The 22,601-nt window shown below is 39.5% G+C and overlaps 1 protein-coding gene across 1 annotated transcript in view; it reads left to right on the plus strand.

Moving 5' to 3' along the window:
• MMP2 (matrix metallopeptidase 2) overlaps positions 1–22,601 on the plus strand; it is a 35,508-nt gene that overhangs the window by 8,439 nt on the left and 4,468 nt on the right. The window contains exons 4-11 of the mRNA XM_080364761.1: positions 92–220; positions 1,843–2,016; positions 7,761–7,934; positions 9,923–10,096; positions 11,201–11,356; positions 13,098–13,239; positions 19,000–19,136; positions 21,018–21,177. Coding sequence (XP_080220887.1) covers positions 92–220; positions 1,843–2,016; positions 7,761–7,934; positions 9,923–10,096; positions 11,201–11,356; positions 13,098–13,239; positions 19,000–19,136; positions 21,018–21,177 — 1,246 coding nt within the window. The remainder of the gene's footprint in view (positions 1–91; positions 221–1,842; positions 2,017–7,760; positions 7,935–9,922; positions 10,097–11,200; positions 11,357–13,097; positions 13,240–18,999; positions 19,137–21,017; positions 21,178–22,601) is intronic.

Here is a 22,601-nt window from a genome sequence, read left to right on the forward strand (position 1 = left end):
GGAAAGTACACACGATAATCATAATCCATGTACAGACTCTGACAGAGCTGAGGTCATTCGAAACTGCTCTTTTTTTTTCTGCTGCCTGCAGAACATGGTGATGGCTATCCATTTGACGGCAAAGACGGTCTCCTGGCTCATGCCTTTGCACCGGGGCCAGGAATTGGAGGAGACTCCCACTTTGATGATGATGAACTGTGGACTCTTGGAGAAGGGCAAGGTACCAGACTTTTTAATGGTTTAGAACATATGGCCTGCTGGCTGCTATGGGGTTTTTTATGCTGTTTCAGGCACTGCACTGAATGTCTTCATTGACATGTCAAGAAATGTTAGGGGATGAAAATTAATTAACACAATTTAAATTGGTATCTACGACCTGTTTATATGATTCCTAAAAAAATGTTATCTAGGATTTCCCTTTCTCTTCCTGTACTGTTGCTCCTTGAAAAACTGAATTAGTAACGGGCCTGATGCTGCACACCTTCATGAATTGTGGGAAAAGTAAAAAGCCACAACTACAATTTTGAATGTTTCAGTTTTCAGGGACTCAGGCTCAAACTAAAACATCTTCAAGTCCATTTGTAAGAGGCAGACTGATCGTTGTTTTTCTGCTGACATACCGTTTTTAAGATTCCTTAAGCTGTGGCTCCAGTTGTTAAAAATTGAACCACCCACCTGATTAAGTTTTTATATACTTGTGGTATCTGTCAAAAACAAATGGAATATAAATCCCTCATGCTGTTGACTGAAACAAAATTGACTTCAAACACTGGATTAAGAACACCTCCAAGAATCTTTAACAGGCAAGCTGCCATGCCCTTCAGAAAAAAAACAACTGAAGTCCAGATACATCACATGCACTAGACAAACAAGACCAAGTAGTTTGGAACCTCTTTTTTTGGCTTGATCATTGCCATAATCATATAGGACTAATTGCAATTCTTCTACTGTAAAATAATTCAAAAAACTTGGAATAAGAATGCAAACTCATGTTTGCCTTTCATTTCAAATTCTACTTTTCTCAGCTGTCCTCCCACTGAAAAAAATAATTAAACTTCAATACCAGAATGGTCAACTGCCTTCCGTTTGGCTTTCTTTTAACTTTAGCAGAAGCACTGACTGGTAGCTGTGCTAGCCGGGCTAGGGCCCTGCCTCAGACTAACAACGAACCAGAGGAACCTGTTTTCCCTATTAGTGGAAATACTGCACAAGCATCCAGTTAGTTATTGCCATTAAAAGAAATGCTATGGATAAGTGAATTACCTATACATTAACATGTATTACAGCACCAGTTCTGTAGTCATAAGGCTACACGTGACAAACTGAAATAAAGCCCAGGACCTGGGTGTGCCTGTGTTACCACCCTGTCCCCCAGTGCTGCAGCAGATCTCATTCAAGTCACATTGGAAATGCCAAAGTGGTTTATGAGGCACAAGGCATGTTCAGCTCATGCTCAGCTGCTGCCTGGAACCTTTCAAACTATACTGAACATTTTAGACCATATTACCAAAGAAACTAAATTACTAAATGTATTAACAGCATGTTTATAAGTTTGCCTTGCCATAGTAACAACAACATATATATTTTTCTGGGCGGCTTTTAAGACTGTTCATTCTAACACTTTGCCATGAGTAATATCCATGTAATTCTTTCAAAATTACCAGTTATTATTTCAGCTATGAACATCTTGCCAATGGAGAGACCAGCAGCATATTGAATTTCAAAGTGGAAATTCAGCCTGCATTTCTATACCAGTATCCCTCAAGAAAAGATGTCCAGAAACTGTATTTTTTTTATATCAATTGGTGACTAATTTCACCACTGCATTTGTTCTCTTTATAGTGGTTAGAGTGAAGTACGGAAACGCAGATGGTGAATACTGCAAATTTCCCTTCTGGTTCAATGGCAAGGAATACACTAGTTGCACAGATGCTGGACGCAGCGATGGATTCCTCTGGTGTTCCACAACCAAAGATTTTGATGCAGATGGCAAATATGGATTTTGTCCCCATGAGTGTAAGTAGATCATTGTTTCTACTGTTTTTTTTTTCTGGTAGGCTGTTCCCTACTTATTTGCTCATCCACTATTTCTCGTACTTTTTCCACTTCCTTTCTGGCAGATTCAGATTTACTGCTCTCGAGTATCTCCTCGGTATCTAAGCAGACAAAACTCCCTAAAGGTTCCCTTGGTGTAGGAGTCAGTAGCTGATGATAACCCAGGCAAGGCCTTTCTCTAAAAACGAGGACATACTGAAGATATGCCCAAAGCAATGTCAGCCCCATATATACATCAATGAACTACAAATTGAGTTTCATAAGCCAGGAAAGACAACCTCCTTTTAGAGTACAGATAGGGACAAATTTGGAGATGGAGCACACAAAATGACAGAAATATCTCCCTAAATTGCAGGCCATTCCACAAACAATTGAGATTGCACCTCCTTCCAGAGCAGTAACTGACAAAAACTAGCAGTTAAGGATGAAACCCATTAAGCCAAACATCTATAACTCTGCATACCAATTTCACCAACTGGTGGCCCAGATCCTCTGACTCTAGGAGCCTTTTTAGTGCAACAGGACACTTATTGTCAAAAATCACCCTTTAAATGACCTCACACCATTTTTCAAAAGAAAAATGATTGAGTTGCAAGTGAGTATCTAAGCTGGTACAAAGTTATTTGTATGTTGATACATTGCAAATTGCTAGCCAGGAGAGCACTTGCATTTTTAGAATATAGTTTTTTATTTTTAATGAAGGTCTTAGGGCTCTTACTTACAAAGCAGTGCCAACAGCTCACTTTAGATACAGGAATGGCACTGTATGTCAGAAATCATAACTCAGTATCTGTATAAAACTGCTAGAGGGTCTAGGAAAGCTAAGATCATGCTTAATTTCTAACTTTTTGGACTATGAACAGAATCCTCTGTTTCACAAGCAATTTATATATTTGGCAACACTTATTTACAGATTAGACAATGTGTATAATACTTTAATATAGCCATAACTTTAAAGAAATACACACCATATGATTATTCTCTTTCAAATGGAATTATGACAATACGTTTGCTGTTAGACATCAGGAACATGTATTTATAGGCTTGCAAATCTTGGTGAGTCCATTGGATATAAGATTTCAGACAATTTATTATTGTATGAGTGTTAATTTGATGTCCTGTGTATCACACAGCAGGAAACTTTTAGAGAAGAAATTGAGTATAATTGGCTGTAGCCTACTATGCTAATTTACCAGCAGTGAGAAGAGTAGAGAAGGTAAGGGCTTTTAGCCACTTGTTCCATCTCCTGTTTGCCAGCTCCAGTGCTGGCACCTATATTCACAGGTATTCCCAGTACTGCAGCTCCCCACATTCACTTTTTTCCCCTTTGCAGAAAACCAGCTGCTATAAGCTTTTGGCAGCAGGGTGTGTTTCATCACTCTTGCTACCTTACATCCTGAGCAATGGATCCATGGGATCACTAAAACTCCTGCCTGCTACTGCTGTGTCGTAACAAATAATAAGAGAGTTATGAAAGAAAATGAAATAAAACAATGGAGCTTTTTTCAACTCATGCAAATCCTGCTTGGAACAGTACTAAATTTATTTATAATACTATGGCTGCACGCAGTCAGTACAAGAGAAAAGAATGCAGAATGCTGAAAGAAAATTAGTGATGCTTAAGATGCAAAGCTAACAAAACAAGACATGGCCAGGGTTTTGCCAGGCCAGGAATGCACAAGAACAGCCCGATATGTCCCAGGCAAGCCTCTACAAGTACTGTAAAAAAGCCAGTATATGTATTAATATGTATGTGTCAGTTTAATACATGTAATTTTTTGAAAGATCATAGATATGTGCATGTAGAAAAAGTTCAGATACCTTGTCTTCAAAACTTCTCTGGTATCCTCTTGTAGCCAAACACTAAATGGATACCTGCTTGATAAATTTTGGGGATTTCTCAAGTTCATTTGCAAGACCATACATTTTCCAATATAAGGTTACACATTTTCTGCATCAGGATGCTAGTGGTTTACAAAGATAACCTGTTTTAGAACATACCAGTCTTCTAGACCTAATGTGGTAAAAAAGTATTCTTTAACTTCCAGAACCCTATTTGCCTGTGATAGATCACATCCAGAGCTGGCGTCTACCATGATGACAGCTATTTATACAACTGTAGGGGATGAACACACAGGAGTGTGAACTTTTAACACACTTCAGTTCATAAAAAAAAAAATATTAAATAAATTATCAATAGTTACATGACTTTCAGAACTAGCTTCTTTAGCCTAACATTTACTTCAGGAGATTATAAGCATGTACATGCACATACACCCCCACCCCCAATTATTATTTCCTAAAACTTTGCCATCTCTTTCATCCCCCACCTTTCCCCAAATCTCCTCTCCCTCAGGTTAATTCTTCTGGCCAAAAAAGAGCAAAATTGGGCTTATTTCTTTGAAATACTCTAAATGCTCAGATATAGTTAGAATGAAGCCCAAATTATAGAACAAACCAAGATTCACATACCCTGACTAATACCTTTGTAAAATTGAAATTCATACAAGACTGAAAACTTAAGCAGTGAAGCTCTCTCTGGGAGAGTTTGTTCTGGAAGTTGATGCTCCTGGAAATGCTCGTGTCAAGGTTCTGAAACGGAAGGGAAGGGTTTCAGCCTTTTGTTTCTGATGTATTTGTTTCGCAAGATCCTTGAACAGTTATACACAGATGTTTCTTATTAAATTCAGAGTGGCATTGTTCACTTATTATTCCAAGACCCCATATGCTAAACCCCAGCTAATAAATTCAGATAGGCAAGGATTTACATCATAGACTCTGTGTTGGGGGGCAACATTCCTAATTCACTGAAGTTAGTTTCAATTCTTCTTGTTACAGAGCCACCCTGCATATTTGGAAACATTTTTAAAGCTATGCTGTTGCATCAGACTCTTCTAAAGTTCATCCCAGATCTTTGTAGATTCAACTATCACTTGTCAAAGCAGAAGAAGGGAAAGCAGAAAGTTATCTGCCTATTACTTAAATCTTACACAGGTGTGCTGAACCTCTCCTTTGCCATATGGGATCAAGGGATCTTGAATCTCTCTCTTTACCCAACCCCACAGATACAACAAGGAGTTTAAGCTCCTAACTTTGGTCCTCCAATATCTAATGTTACTGAGACCTGTACTCTGCCTGTATCTCCCCCCCCAGTGGTCACAGTTCTTGTAGGCTGCTGCTTGACTGCTCTCCCAGGGAGAACCTTCAGGAAGCTGCAGCCACCTCCACCTTGGAGCTGTGCCACAGGGTGTTTAGCAGCTTTCCAGCCTGAGGTTTCTGTACATCACAACTGGCTGATTTTTCTGGGAAAAGCTAACGGTGCAGTGCAGTGCAACTCACAGATTAGTAATGTCCAGCCTGAATCTGCTCTCACATCAGCATATCTTCACTGATTTTTAAATTGCTGAGCTTAGCGTGATGCAGAAAAAGAGTCAGGCCCTTTAAGGTCCCCTGACAAGTAAATAAAGCTTTCGTTTTGTTTTGGGGAATACTGACCTGGTCTCTGTCTTTAGCTTTCATTTACACTAAAGCAAAGAATTTTCTAGTTAAGGCAGGGGGCAGGATTTGAAAGCTTAAAACCATTGTTACCATCACATGATGAGAAACTGCATTTTGACTGTGACTCAGAAAGACTCCACACAAAGCACTAAGAGGCTGACTTTCCATAAGGTTTTTGCAACTTAACTACATTTAAACCAATAAAAAATGGCTATTAAAATACAGAGTTTGCCAGATCTAAAGCTGGAAGCAGCTCATGTGGTAAATGAGTCATCTAAACAATTCAGTTTAATTTTGCCTTCCAATCCTATCATTTCTTTGTTAAAAAGTCTTTCCACAATCACGATAGTCACAGTCCTAGTTAATGCACGATTCCTAACACTTCAGTAGGCAAACATTTGCAGCTTGCTCTCTTAGGGAGGCAGCGTATGTTATCTTTAGCCTGGAGACAGGACCTCTGCGTGGCTGCTTCCATGCCCGTGATGCAGAAGGATACAGATGAGAGCTTGGCCAGAACAGAAGTTCAGCAAACTGGTCCATGTGAGCCAGGTCTGCAAAGCTTTGCAGAGCAGTCCTCTCCTTAGTGAGACTGGGATCTATTTCAGTAACTTACTGGTTCCTGCCCCTGATACTGTGGCCAATTACAGATTCAAGTGGAAAAGGCAAAATGAATCATCTGTGTCACAATATCCCATCATTAGAGTCCTTCCCTGTCTCTCTTCGGCCAGAAAAGGTCTAGCATTTTTAATCATTACTATTCTTAAAGGTGAAGCACACTCATAAACAATGTCTCTTTCCATCAATGTATCAGATTAAGCAAAAGCAAAGCCCCTCAAACCCTACACAAAGACATTATTATGGCTTTTTGGTCATCAAAAATGACAACAGCAAAGTCAGTAATAACCTGCCACCTTCCCACATACACGCTGGGGTTTTAGCTGTAGCTTTAAACTGGGGGTAGGAGAGGGAGAAAGGTGTCCCCTTGCCTTACAAAATGCCACATCACGCACACTTTACATGGGGAATTCAAACAGATGTTTCATTCTGAGGTGCTGTTCTTAAATCTCAAGGGGAATCAGTGCGTGGCTGCATGAAGGATTTTTGTCTGTTCAGTGCAAGGCCCGGCCCAGTTTGTTGCCCTCATGGTTTCCTCTCACTAGCACATGGCACTCAGACACTCTCCTACCATTAAGGATTCCCAGGGATACAGAGCAGCCAAGATAAGACACAGCAGATTCACAAGACGTTAGATGCTCCAAGTCCCTGCATTTTCATGTAAATTTGGACATACATTTTTTTAATATCAGCATGAGAGATTTTATCTGTCTTCCTCTAGACATTCCAGAAGGTTTACTAAAATCTTAAACCACATCCCAGAACTCTTGACTCAGTTTAATCTGTACTCCATCCATGAGGGAGATTTCTGGTTCTCAGGGTTGAGCTCTGGGGCCTTGTTTGCATATGTAGATGGCCAGTAAACACCCCCTAGAAGACCAATACACTACCTTCAGGAACATTAACGAAGCCTATGGTGTTCAGCTTTGTCGAAGGAGTCATATTTGTCCCCTCTTGCTTATCTATTGCGTGCCTGAGCCCAGCTGTGGGGATTCTTTGAAATGAGAAGCAAAGCCTAGAGGAAAAGTCTACAGGTTATTATCTGACTTGAACGCTAGCGTATGTCATCCCCTTAAAGAACCTGAAAATGTACACAGGTGGCCATCAGGAAAAACTGATCTGATTTGTCTGTGGCTCTGTACGAAGCTTGCCATTCTAGCTGACACTTTTGATGCAAGGTAAATGAATCAGCAGAGCACTAAGGAACATGAGTGACTTTCTCAGAATCCTTTTTCTAAGTGGTGTTGTCCAGAAGGGATGTTAATTCCATGTGATGAGACAGGCCATAAAGGATACACACAATGCAAACCACATTCAAACAGCTTGGTAGAATTTTCTTCACTCGCAGTTCATTTCTAAAGATCAATCACTCATTCTTTTCTATACACTCGTGAGAATGTAACTTCCCTTTTCTATCTTGCCAAGGCACTTCATTCTTGGTGTAAAATAGAGGTTCTAAGCATGAACTGAACCATGCGCGATGGCTGTCTGATCTCTGTCAGGACCTTCACACGTTGCTGTTGGCACATTGTGATTCCTTGTTGATATTGAACGTCACATACTGACATTTTTCTCTTTCGTTCTCCCTACAGCACTTTTTACAATGGGCGGCAATGGTGACGGGCAGCCATGCAAATTTCCCTTTAAATTTCAAGGCCAGTCCTACGACCAGTGCACAACAGAAGGCAGGACAGATGGATACCGATGGTGTGGAACCACTGAAGACTATGATCGAGATAAGAAATATGGATTCTGTCCGGAGACTGGTATGAGGAATGTTGCTTGCATAACACAGTCTAATTTGTCATTGGGGTTTTTTTTACACCTTCACCAGAGCACACAGAAGTTGATGAGTTAGGCACAATTTCAGCATAGGTGCCCAAGGAAGTAACTAGGACAGGAGCAACCTTTGTAAATGATATGGTATGCCATAGCACACCAAGTTTATGAGGGATACACAAATGTCATTGAACCATAGCACTAAACGCCTACCACTGCAGGATATTTATGAGTAGATTACCATTTGTTAATGGCCTTGGAAGAGAAGCCTCATGTGGCAGAAGAAACCATGCATAATATTTTAGCTTAATACTTACCATTTACACTTGGAAAACAAAATCCTGTTTAGTATGTTAAGCTTGAGCTAATAGATCTTTTCAGCAATTCAAAAGAAGTGATATGGTTTAGCCAGGAAAATAGATTTCTTCTTTCTTCCCATTTTTTTATACTTTTTAACAAGTTTTATTACATAAAGGAACAAAGATTAATTTATAGCCTTGTATAGCTTGGCAGGTGTAGAATTTTAGGATAGAGACCAGAGTCCCATAAGTACTTAGACTGTGTAAGTAGAGCTATGGCAGTTCTAAAATCTCAGGCTTTTAACAGAGCCAAGGGGAAGCGACACTCCACCTGTAGCACCTGAAGCTACATTCGAACGTACATCCATCCTGGATTTTGAGTCTTTTGAAAGTGGCCTCACCAGTTACTGTATTGGTATTTGGCTTCCTGTTTCTTTTGATAACCAGGTGTAACCCTTCAACTTTACCTTACAGATCTTTAAAAAAAAAATAAATAAAAGAAAGGATCAGATTCGTTTTAACTTGCTACACAGTTAGGAAAAGAAAAATCTAAAGAACAGTTCAACAAAAGAACAATATAGCTAGAATCAATATTTCCACAGTCTCTATCACTGGAACCAAGAAATACACCTATTTAAGTTTTTTTCCAGGTTAAAAGTTTTTTACTTGACACAGCTATGGGTTTGGGGTTTTTTTAATTAATTTCTCACTTATTAACTAATAATAATGAATGAGGAAAAAAAAAAATAATTAGGGACACAACCACCTTTGCCTCTGTGTTGCTCACTTGTACCTTCCCAGAAGACAGACCGTAATTTGAAAAGAACTGTAATTGGTAGGTAGCAGTGTAAATTAATTTAAATGAGTTTTATATTCTTTTTCTATTCTATTTATGATACCCATTGTAAACTGTAATTTTAAATTTAGCTACAGCATCTTCCCCCCCGAAAATACTTGTACATGTATATACAAATGTTATTTCTTATATATTACTGCCATGTACTACACAGATGAGAACCCACTTAGCAGAAAAACGTACAAGTTTTTGCAAAAGTACTGGTAAAAAAAAAAAAAAAGGGTAAAAAAAATCCTCCACGTTTGATATCCTTTTCTTTGGAAATTATCTACAACTAAATGCTTTTAAACTGTACCCTGTTCTCAGTACAAAACAAGTCCTCCTTGATATGACTCCTCTTCTGGACCTTTTGGGGTTTTTTACTTCAAAGCTTATGTGTCGGTGGGACACCTACTAACCAGGTGGATACTCAATAGCCCTTGAACCTTTCTGAGCACTAAACCTACCTTCAACCTATTCAAGACACTCTTTAAAACATCACCAGGAAAGACCACCAAAAGATACTTGCTATGCGAGCACCTTCCGCAAAACTGTAACTGCTGCTTCCTCAGAGCTGCGATCACCAGTCCAGGGCTCATTCTTATTCCCACCAAAACTATTGGCAAGTTCATTGCAATGGCAATGCCTATTTTTTTTCATTTTCTGTGTCAGACAACTTTCTTTTCAAATATTACTTTTAATGTCAGTCCATATGTTCTTAACAGGACCACAGATTTTCCACTTTCTTTTAATGTGTAGTTTAGCAGAAGATGCATCAGCTTAATCTCACAAAAGGGATTCCCTCCTCACTGTCACTGTATTTTTCTGCCATTTTCCATAGCCATGTCAACAGTTGGTGGAAATTCAGAGGGAGCCCCTTGTGTATTCCCCTTCATCTTCCTTGGGAATAAATATGAGTCCTGTACGAGTGCGGGTCGCAACGACGGCAAGCTGTGGTGTGCTTCTACCAGTAGCTATGATGACGACCGCAAGTGGGGCTTTTGTCCAGATCAAGGTAACGCAGTTTGTCAGAGCAATAAAATGGTAACAGCATATGGACCCCACCAATGACATCACACCTACGATGACGTCATTCTCATCACTACAGTCAGGGTACACTACCTCTCTGCACCCCGAAATCTGAGCAAAACCTCTACATTTAAATGTGAGACTACTGTTTAAGTGTCAAGTCTCAGAGCTCATCTGCCTCACGCAGATTTTCTAAAATTATATGGATGAAGTATACTTCCAAAACATATACCCCCAAAACATTAAATAAATAAATAAGTGTTTTTCTCAGCACCAGTTTTTCCTTCCAAGGCTAAAAGCCACAAGCACTATAGTATTTCACTTGTATGTAATAACTACATTCTGATATTGGCCAAATTAGGAACAAATGCTAAATGTAAAAAAAATTAGTAAATTTGTGACTGATATTGCTAAAGATAAAAATCTATATTTAAAAAAATAAGAGACAAGATAAAGTTTGTATGGTTAATTAGTTTTGTTAATCTTTGTCTTTATTTGTAACATGGGTAAAATTAAATGTAGCAAAATACTTTTTACACATTTACAAACAAATGGTAGATTCAGATTTTTCTTTTAGGAGGAAAGTAACCATCAAATTTCAGACACTGTTTGGGCATAATTGATAAAATGTCATCCTATGATAAAAGCTTTTTAACCTAACAATATTTGGTACAACACTACAGATGCAGAGACCTGCTTACCACTTGCATGCCATCTCATGATGAAAAGTAAAATTTGAGGTCTAGATTGCAAATTTAATTCTGTGCTTAAAAAAAAAGTAGTTTGTTCTTACTTCCTACACTTATCTTTTTTCACAGAAGTATTAAGACTGTGGTCAAAGTCACTTGCATGTGAGACAGCAGCAAATATCAACTACAGGAGAGGTTTTAGAATCTCTCTAATGAAATACCATTTCTGGCAACGTGTACAACATTCAGCATTGGAGGCTGTAAATACTAATTATGATATTCATTATTGGGAGATTTTTTACGAGTAGCAAGGAAAATAAAATTATAAGACTATGAATAACCTGCATGATACACTTCTGTTTAGATGCAAGCAGCTAATACTATCTTGCTCTGTTATCTAGGGTACAGTCTCTTCTTGGTTGCTGCTCATGAATTTGGCCATGCCATGGGATTAGAGCACTCTGAGGATCCAGGAGCTCTTATGGCCCCTATCTACACCTACACCAAGAACTTTCGACTTTCCCAGGATGACATTAAAGGGATCCAGGAGCTATACGGTAAAGTCCTCCCTCACCAACAGAACTCGTCAGAAAAGCATGCAGCACAGATTGAAGTTTGGGACTCAGAACTTGCAGTAAATTACAGCCTGCACAATATCACCAGTGCCAGAAACATGCTCTATTCCTTCCTCCGTGCTTTGTTCTTGTTATTACTAGGGCTCCTACTTCAATTACATATCACAATTTAAGGATGAAGGATCACTAAATTTATTGAACTAACAGGAGCTCCAGAACTCTGCATAACCAAAATCTTTAGATGAAAATTTCTAACACCTTTACTGGGACAATGAAATGCCGTGCTTTTCTCTAGCTTGAAATACCTGATGCGGGTGGGTTTGGGTGTCATTGTCTACAACACTCTGAGCTTTCCAGATCGCAACTCCCTGTAAGAGGCGAAGGATGTTGTTTTCTGTCCCAGCTCGGAAAGAGTTCATGTTGCCTTCCCACAACAATTCAAGCCATACAGTCACAGTAACATTTGCAGAGAGTGTGAGAGCTGATACTTTGACATAAACATATTTGGAAAGCTCCTGGAGGAAAAAGTGGATTGAAGTATTTTTATGTTGCTACATCTTTAAAATTTATTATTTTCTCCACAGATACTCTTAGTAAAATGCATAAGTATTATTGTGGCTGAAGTTCCTCCCATGTATGTATTTTCTACCTTCTAGAGGCACAAGTATACCACACTCAGTTACGCAGTCAAAGAAAATCTATACCATCTCTTTCTGTGCTTTTTACTTCTTAATCTTCCTAATTGTGACTATATTCTACAGTATTCAACACCTATAGAAATGATAATAAGTATATACCAAAATGATTACACCACACGAGACACCTTTTTATCAAAAAACTGATTTGAATCTCCATTTTTTCCTTGTTCTTAGCAGCTTTAATTAAGACTGGGAATTGAGACATGGGCAAGGTTAAGTGAGTTTTCTAAGCTCACACAAAGTATCTTTGTTAGAGTTCAGAGTATAACCCAGTTGTCTCAAGGCACATTTCAAAACCTGAAACTATCTTTCTTGCCTCTTTATGACTGATATAATCCTTTAAAAACTGCTTTCTATACAACGTATTTTTAAAAAGCTTTGTTTTCTTCCATTATTATTATCTCAAATCAGCTACACTCCACTTCGTTTCATACAGTAAATCAACCTGATGTCAATGTCTCATAAGGCAACACAGCAGCAACCAAATAATAAACCAAAATAAAATAAGCCAGATGGCAAAGGGCATGTTATGAAGAGCACATTTTGATTATTGATTGGGGCAGAAAGACATACAAATGGCTCAAAATGCATCTTTGTTACTTGCAAAACGTTGGCACTCCTAGAAAGAAGAGAAACCCACTTTGACGTCTCTCTCAGCAGAGTTGCAGATAATTTTGAATAGAAGGACTTTGAAAGGTGTTTCTTTTCTTTAGAAGCCAGTAAAATAAAAACTGTGATGTTACTATTTGAACCCAGTATAGTCACTTCTGAATACCTTTCAAATTAATTATGCAGCTCAACATGGATAGAGAATCACACAGGCTCAGTGCCCTGAATGAGGAACCTGAGGCCTTCTCAGCTGTACTCAACCACCCTTCTGAAAAGATTTTATTACAGGTTTTTTGTCCTTCAAGCACTGCCTCAAATTATTCCCCTTCTAGAAATGATGGTAGTTGATGTTCTCCATGTAACCTGTGCAGCACTGTATTTCAGAGTTAACAGAATATCTCTGTCCACCATTACAGAAGCATCGACTGACGTCGAACCTGGACCAGAGCCAGGCCCACGTCCAACCCTTGGACCGGTCACTCCAGAGCTCTGCAAGCATGACATTGTGTTTGATGGAGTCGCACAAATTAGAGGAGAAACGTTTTTCTTCAAAGATAGGTAAGTGAGATAAATTGCTTACCAATGGGGCCTCAAGTGGAGGAATCTGTCAGACCTGTTCATCAAAATCTAGATATTTATTATCTGGCACAATGCCCTTTCTTTTGTGTGTTCAGAGACAGCAAAGTTTCTTAATGAAATCCTAAGGGAAAGAGATGGCAAATTCTGGTTTTATGGTTAAATAATATGGCTTTCTTTGCCACAAGGGTACACTGCTGGCTTGTGGTCAACTCGGTTTCCACCAGGACCCCCTAGGTCCTTTTTCACAAAGCTGCTTCCCAGCCTGTTGGCCCCCAGTATGCCCTGATGTTTGGGGTTGTTTCTTCCCAGGTGCATGACCTTCAACTGGTCCTTGCTGAACTGTGTGAGGTTCCTGTCATCCCGTTTCTCCAGGGGTCAAGGTCCCTCTGGATGGCACAGAAACCCTATGGTGTATCAACCACTCCTCCCAGTTCTGGGTTACCAGCAAACTTGCTGAGGGTGCACTCTGCCCCATCATCCAGATCATTACTGAAGATGTTAAACAGTCTTCTACCCAATATTGATGCCTGGGGCACACTGCAAGTTACTGGCCTCCGGCTAGAATTCTTACCACTGACCACACCGTCTAGGCTCCGCCAGTCAGCCTATTTTCAGTCCACCTAACCATCTGCTGACCTCAGCCATACTTCAACTCTGTCTCTACGAGAATCTATTGCAGTCAAAAAGCTTTCTGACCTGCTCTTCCCTCATCTACCAAACAAGTAATTTCATCATACAAGGTTACCAGGTTGGTTGAGCACAACTTCCCATTCGGGAATCCATGCTGACTACTCCCAACAACCTTCATGTCCAAAAGATTGCCTGTAATTAAAGATAGGTGAGATGATTATGCCATAAATTCACCCTTTCCTAGAGCTATTCTCAAACTTCTCTGACAGTCTGGATTTTCAAATTCAGTTGTTATTTTAGGCAGTTTTGTGGCAGTTTTGAATTTATGGTTTCTGCCCCACACTGTGATTGCACATGCCAAGATGCTATGACGATGACTGAGCTGGTGGTAGTTCTAGCTAAAAATCAGGACAAGGAAATGCCACAAACCTTGCAACTGTTCTCATTATATTTTCCACCCAATTTTACAGATTGGAGACCAAAAATTCACCCTGGTGTCAGCCCTGCTGCCTTCTTTGCAGTTACATGAGGGTTGCTTAAAAGGGGAAAGTAGCTGGGAGACATCCAAACTTCTAAATGCATATGCAAACCAGATATGACCCCCAAAACCTGTAGAGATTTACCCATCTGTAATGTTAATCACAAAATTAGCAATGGAAGAGATGCATTAGTCAGTGTGTTGCTTGCCAAAGAAGGATTCATTCCCTATAAAATATTTCCGGATGCCTTTTGTAGCAAAATCTACAAGGACTGTAATTCAGAAATGGAAATCCCATCACTTTCAGTGGAGTAGAGCTCTGGAGGCACTGCCCTTCCTGATTGCATTTCATATGGTCTGCATTCTGGGGGAAAGCTTCAAATCCGATTGCAGGAAAAATTCTGACCTCAACTTCTAAAAGCACTCCTCCAAAAAAGTAGTTTATACAAAACTAGAATAAATAAATAAATAAAAGGCAATAATCTCAAATGCCTCTTCTGCCATGGAGACACTGTTTTAGCAAATCTTCAGTTTTAGCATAACTTCCATTATGATAGACCAGTCCAAAGAGGAACTTTGGATAAAGACACAATCATGGAAATCCATGAGCTGTCTTGTCTCTGAAAGGTTTAATCATCCAAAATCATTAAACAACAGCATTATGTGACTCATGGCTGCTGTAATAACACATCAAGGACACTGGTGATTGGGATAGGCTCCATGTGTGCAAGGCCTCCAAGGCAGAAGACACAAAAGAGATTTTTGATGCAAAAGCAGAGACATTCCTGATAAAATGAGGTGGCTGCACAGCTGCAGCTCCCACTGCCTTTTGCCAGGGCCTGTATTACCCAGCTGCTCAGCAATGAAGAGCATCTCCTAAGGAGTACAGGACTTGGCAGCACCATGGTGTGAGACACTAAAGCTCCTTTTTCCCTGCCATAAATCAATGCCCAGTTTTAAATCATTTATCCTCAGTTACCCTGAACATTCTCCCAAAGCCACTGAAGATCTGGGCCCAGGCACATTCACTGCGTGTGCCTGAACAAAAAACTCCCTCCTATCATACAGAAACATATATGAGCACCTGAAACTGATGGAAGTATTACAGCTCACCTGTTCACTGCTCCTTGCCAGTGTCAGCTGAAATTTAAAAGGAAGCATCAATCAATAAATAAGACCCCTCACGCAAAACAGCAATTTAGTAGTTATTTGCATTTCTGGTGGTGCAAAGTTAAGCCATCTCCTCCAGATTTAAATTTTCAGCTAGAAGACATGAAGGATTTATTACTATGCTGGAAAGTTTGACTCTACTCAACAGCTTTTTATAACAAAACCCAACAGACAATTGGGTAACTTTACAGGCTGTGGTATACAATAATTTCCTTCAGTGCATTTCCTTCTAGTTCCCATCGATGTGATAACCAGAATAATAGCGCTTTGGGTTTGAAGTTTGAATTAATCTTTATCACAGGCTTTGTGTTTTAGCAATGCAGAAATGGAATTTCAAACTTCTGGTTGTAAGAACATAATGTTCCCCATTTCTGTTACGGCTGATAGGGGCAAAAAGGGTTCATTCAATCTGTCTGTGGGGACACCTGTGATACGTTTTGTACTATTCCTCTTGGCCCCATCAGCAGCAGGCTAAGATTTCCGTACAATCCAGCGATCCCTAATGGCAAGAAACAGCCACAGAATGGTCCCAATGTACCAACAGAGCAGCCTCACAGAAAGCCAGCACTGGACCCTTCCACCAGCACAGCTGGCCCCACCACCCTGCCCTAGCAAGTGTGCCAAAAGGGGTGCCCAGTCTTGCTAGCATAGTCATCAGAGAGCTAAAGTATTCATCTCAACTCAGTGCCTCCAAAAGGAAAAACGTACTTCGCCGTAAAAAACCTTTCAAGTTCCACACTACCCACAGTATACAGATCCTCTTTTGCTCACTTGTGGGCCTTGGTTGTCAGCCAGACCTCCTGCTTGCTTCTCCTTTTGTAAACTGGTAATCACACAAGGCTTGATCCAACAAGGAACAATTTTAAATCCATTCCTAAAGCGTCAAAGCAATTCAGTATTCTAGATAATCCCAACAAAATAGAAGTATTTTGCATTCAGATACAGTTGGTCAAAGAGCTATGCAAATACCAAAACAATCTGTTAAAACTGACTCATGCTTTATCTAACATGCAGCAAAAGCAGACAATTGTTGAATTGTTTTGCTCTGGAATGGCTTTGTCTGCCAGTCTTGCAGCTTTCCAAATCTCAGGCAAGCAGCATTATGAATCACTTTTGGAATTCAAAAAAACAAATGTCTATAATGTGTCGTGTGACTTCTATGATTCATGAAAATGACCATAGCATCCAACTGTCATATTACAGAGGCAAAAGGGGTAAATAGCAAAAAGGAGGTCAGATCAGACCAATTCTTTCAAAAAAGTATTTTTCTCTCCCTGCTCAAACCAAGGAAATAAAAGGGAATTACTGGAGGTGCTGTTGGCCAGAGAACAGTTGAGCTTTTCCACTGGGCACAGAATCCTCCAAGCAACAAGAGTGCCTGAGCACAGCATTTACACAGATGTTTTTGTTCTGAAAATGAACAAAAATTCAAACTTCTGAAGTTTACCAGGTATTATGAAGCACCCACTGGTTTGGTCCCTTTAGATAACTGCATGTAATAATGATAGTAATAATTATGATAATGATAATAATAATGGGAATCTTGATTATGTTAAAATATAATGTAAAATACTGACTGTAACAAATTATTAAATCTGCCTATAAACATAATATTAACATTCAACCTGAATGAGTTAAAACATTTTAACATGTTCAAAGTGAAATGAGAAGGCCAAAGAATTAATTTCACCATTTCCTCAATAAAATGAGTAGAAATAAAAATACCTCCTACCCGATTCAAAACCAAAAGAAATTCAGCTTTGACAAAGTTTCACTTGCCATGAAAAAACCTCACTATTTTAACAAGTCCCTTGAAACATGTGCTTTAATGAAAACCTAGTGTTCAGGTCTCCATTGGCTCTGAGAAGTTTGGAATTTGTACAGATAGTAATTATTAGTGCTGACTCAGCCATAAATCAGGTCCTAATTTGACTGACAGTTCTGTAACTTGGATTTTTAAAGGAGATACTTTTATGAATGCAGCGTTAGAAGGATTTGTTAGATGGATTTCCGTTTCATATCATATTGGATCCTGCTTTTCTGTCTAAAAAGAGAATGAAACAAATGGTATTACCTTTTACAGCATTTCGTATGTGTTTAAACACTGTCAAAAGCAAGAGTAGTTAGCTAAATCCTTATTCTGTGCCTCTTTTTTTAAATGAAAATTATGAGTTACGCTCAGAGGTATTTTTGTACATGTTAAAAGTAGACACATATTCAAAATGAGAGTAAGTTAAAATATTACTATCTTAATTATTAGTACCATGTCAGGTTACATTCATGCATATTTTTAATTGAGACCCAAAAAAATGCACTCGCCAGTTACACTCTTCCTCATGAACACTATACATTACCATAAATCAGCATGTAGCACCTAATCATACTTGCAAATGCATTTCAAAAATTTTTATTTGTCCTAGCTAGCTGTGTTCACAGTCAAACTTCTGTTGAGAAAATTACAGCAATTTATTAAATTCTTTTAGGACTGCTCATCCAAATTTTAGGCAAAAGCAGAACTCAGTTTCAGATCCTGGGTTTCTCAAAGGTATAATTATTCTAGATAGGAATGGGTAGTGAATATTTATACTCTGCAAAAAATAAGATGCCAGGAGCACCTTGAGCTTCAGATACATAACAATGGTAAAAGCTGGCCTGAGTATTTAATAGCTATAGCTTGGTGCAATAGCAATTCCACCAGGCTGTTGATTTTTCATTTTATGACCATGGCAAAACTTTTGTTCTGCTGGCGAAAAAAGTTGTTCATTCTATGGAGGAGGAAATAGCAGTGCTGTTTTTAATACTAAATCCCTCAGCACAAAGCTGTGCCGTTTAAATATAATTACAGCTTTTTAAAGCTTAAATCAAATGATGATCCTGCTGATACATAAAATAGCCAATAAATTACCCTTTGCATTTCTCTAATGAACATTTTTAGTGCTAGCAGTTTCTTTTACAGCCAAGCTCACTTCCAAGTGGTTTGCTATACTGTTATTAAATTTGAACTTTTAGTCACTACAATAGTAATTGCAAGAGCAATTCATGGAATACAGATCTCTGCTTTTTTCTAACATTCATCCATCTGCTCCATACACAACAGCAGGAGAGTTCTAATAGTTTAAATGCCTTGTAAGTGAGTCTATTTGTATACTCAAAGCACAGAATAAATTTTGTGCTGATGCAAAAAGCAACAGGAAATCCCCAGCAACCAGTGCAAGTAATTTCACCTGCAGTCCAGCTTCCAGCTTATTGTGCAACTGTTTGAGCAAATGCTTCTAAATGAAAGTTTTGGCTTTTCAGTCACTGTAGGAAACCAGTTAAAAGTGTGTGTTGCAGCTAACGTGTGTGTGTGTGCGCATGTGTGCACATGCACGCTTATGTGGCCTTTGCCAGAAGTGATGAGAAACAGATGTGCTGGTGAATTAGTTCATTGTAAATCTTATACAATTTTCTGTTCTGCTCAGATTCATGTGGAGGACTGTAAACCCCCGAGGAAAACCCACAGGTCCTCTTCTTGTTGCCACATTCTGGCCTGATCTGCCAGAGAAAATTGATGCTGTCTATGAGGCCCCTCAGGATGAGAAGGCTGTATTTTTTTCAGGTATTGGTTTTAAGTTTTAAATTGTAATTAGCCGTTTGCATAAATGCTGCATTTGAGCTCAGTTTCCTCTGAGTTGTAACTGGGCCAGGGAATGGCCTGCCTAAGAGCCAGTACAGCCAGCAGGTATGGGTGACAGATCTCAAACATCCCACACTGAGGATTTTAGGGCAAAGGCTGAATCTGAAAGACTCCGAACAGCATTCAGCCTCCATTACAGCAAAGGGGAGCTGTAAGCACCTAGAAAGATGCACTCAACAATAAGCAGGACTAATCAAGAGTTATTATTATTAAAAAAAAACAACCAAAACCAAAACACCCCACCAAACAACAATTGTGGGAGCTCTGTTTCATCAGTCAATGCTCTGTTTTCCTTCTGTTTCCTCTAACTTTAAGCTCTTGTCTCTGTACATGTTGCTTGAGAAAATTAGATCCTCCGCCCCCACCCTCAAGCCCTTCCCTGTCTCCTCCTTTTTTGCCAAAGACTGACTTCCACTCTGGCTTCCAAGCATCTTCCTTGGTGGCTCATCAGGCAGAGGACAGAGGCAGCCGTGCTAGCTGCCTCCATGGGAGAGGCGGGTAACAGGATGCGTTACTCTGCCCGTCATAAGTCGCACACATGGTTCGGCTGTACTAGCCAAATTAGCGGAGCTGGGAGGCTGTTTTCAACATGTAAAACTGAGCCAGCAAAAACTGGGCTCCAGTATCTACTAAAAACATGACTAAACATCTCCAATCATGTAAAAACCATATGGCCAATGCTGCTGTACATTTTCTGTACAGGAGGGAAAAAAGTAATGATAATCTATTCCACATGTCTCAAAGGCCATTTGCTTTAGTTTACATGGGGGGTGGGGAGCTTAAAAAAGTTTTATTTCAGGAGAGCTAAAACACTTTAAATACTGCATATACTATATATAATCCTATTACATCTAAGCCTCTATATAATCCCATTACATCTCAACTTCTCTCCCTCTCTTTATAATTTCAGGAAAATGTAACTAACCTGCTTTAAAACAAACAAACAAACAAACAAAACACAAAACCACAAAACCAAAAAGAACTTAAACACAGATCGATTTGGAAGTTACATGTAACCCGACTATCTTAAAACACTTACTGAGACCCACCCTTTGTTCCTGAACCAGGACACAGTAACTTCTCAGGACCTCAGATGCTACACTTTACACTTTTCCCATATTAATACTTTATTTACTTTCTTTCCCACTAGCAGAGATTCAAAGAAACCTCCTTTCATGAATGACTCCTTACACGGCTTTCAGTGAATCCAGTGAGGGTATTTCCCAAGTAAATTATGATTCCATATAAATAACACAGAATACTAGTACATCTTCCACTAGTGCAGAGTGGAGAGTCATTAGAAAATGTCATATGACAAAAGACAACAGAAACAGGAATTTTGGGCAAAAAATTCCTGTTAATCACTCAATAAAATCACTCAACAAAACAAATGGAGCGTGAACATGAGCTTCTGAATTTGACCTTCAGGGGCCCATGCCTGGTTTCAGACCACCGTCATCATAAAACAATTACCAGTATTAACTATAGGTTTTAATATAACTCCAACTGTACTAAGACAGTGTCTGCCTCAAAGACAAGGCAGCTAAGAAGGGAGGAAGTGAGAACACACTGAGGTGATGTCTTTTGCTGAGAGGCAAACACCACTTAAGAGGCAAAAGCAGAAACTGTAATCACGGCACACCTGCACTCTAATCTAGTGCGTCACAGATGATAAAATATTAGAAAGACCAGTGGTACATTTAGTGCAATAAAATGTCACATAACAAAGTATAAAAGAATAAATATTCCTCTGTATCTAATTAATAAACAGTGTTTGTTTGCTTTGTTTTCTCCCCTACTTAGGAAACGAGTACTGGGTTTATTCAGCCAGTAACTTGGATAGGGGCTATCCAAAGAAACTCACCAATCTGGGACTACCCCCTGATGTGCAACGTGTTGATGCAGCTTTCAACTGGGGCAGAAACAAGAGGACCTACATTTTTGCTGGAGACAGATACTGGAAGTAAGATTAATTGAAGTGCTGGTGGTACGCTGTTAGCCAAGCTGTGTGTCTAGGGCTGAAGGCACGCTGAGGTTCAGGAGGTAGGAACCAAACACAGGTTCATCCTGTTAGAATTCAAATTGAGGGCTGCCAGGACAGCGCTGACAGCCGTGGTGAGTGAGGATGCTGAACCAGGGAGTATGGCTAGGAAAGCGCTTCAGTAGAGCAGCAGGAAACTAACACGTGTTTGAGAAAACAGCTCGCAATGGGAGAGGATATCTGGGAGTCCCTGTCAGGCTGCTCACCACTATCAACCCATCCCTCAGCCGCTATGTACCAGCAACTGCCCCACGTCAGTCTCAGGCTCCTAAGAGGGGCAAGCTGTCTCTACTGTCAGCTCACAACTGCTGGCAGAAAACTCTGAAAGTAATTCCTTAAGAACGGGCTGATCTCCAATCGCTTGAAGCCAAAGGCTGATCAGATTGCCTTTTGAAATTCTTTCACTAAGCCATCAGGTTTGGAGGCGCTGGACGTAAAAGAAACAGCAGTGTGACTAGCAAAGCAAGCTGGGGATGACTGTAAATCCTTTCAGCAGCCGATGTACCAGTCACTAACACGTTTGCTCTGCTAATAGAGTTGGCACTGAGGAGATCTGAACAAACCACAAGAAGTGTATCTGTGTAGTACTTTGGGAAAAATCTTAGCTTCAATTCATTTTGACAGTCTCTACAATCCTTTTCATGTTTCCAGTACATGCTCAGAGAAGTTTTTGTTGCAAAGAGCATCACAAATGTGGTATTCCACAAATGCACGTAACTGTATTTGCACTAAGGTTCCTGTTCAAAAGACTACATAAGAAGCAAAACATGATGCAAAGTAAGCAACCAAACTCAGGAGTCCTGCTACTACGCTCTATCCAAGAAAGCTATTGGACTCATAGATTAGGAAAGAATGTCCTTAAAATATCTCAAGGTCATTACTGTGGTGGAAATAAATATCCTACATTACATTTGATGAAGAGTCTACTAATTGTACTTAATAGAATTTCATTGTCATATCTGGCCGGAAGATCTGGCACAAAAGATCATCTTAAAAAGCAGAGGCACTTCAGTGCTTTGAGGAACTTTGTGATTTACCTCTGTGCTGCCTATCAGAATGGCATGACAACAAAAGAGTCACTAATGCCTGCTTTCACTGTCAGAGGTCTCTTCCAGGACCAGAACTTTACTTCAGGAATGCAGATATTACACAACAGGCTGAAAGTGGAACTGACAATTTAGAGGAACATTAAACATCACAAACACCCACCAGAAATCTAAAAGATTCTCCAAGCTTTAAGAATTCCTTCTGAGAGATGCTCTATATAAAATATCAAAGGAGGTCTCAGCATAATTGAGTCCATTTTATGTGAACATTAATTTCGTGTTATGATCAAACTGGATGAG

This window comes from Falco punctatus, assembly GCF_963210335.1.
Source record: "Falco punctatus genome assembly, chromosome: 14".
Classification (NCBI taxonomy): Eukaryota; Metazoa; Chordata; class Aves; order Falconiformes; family Falconidae; genus Falco; species Falco punctatus.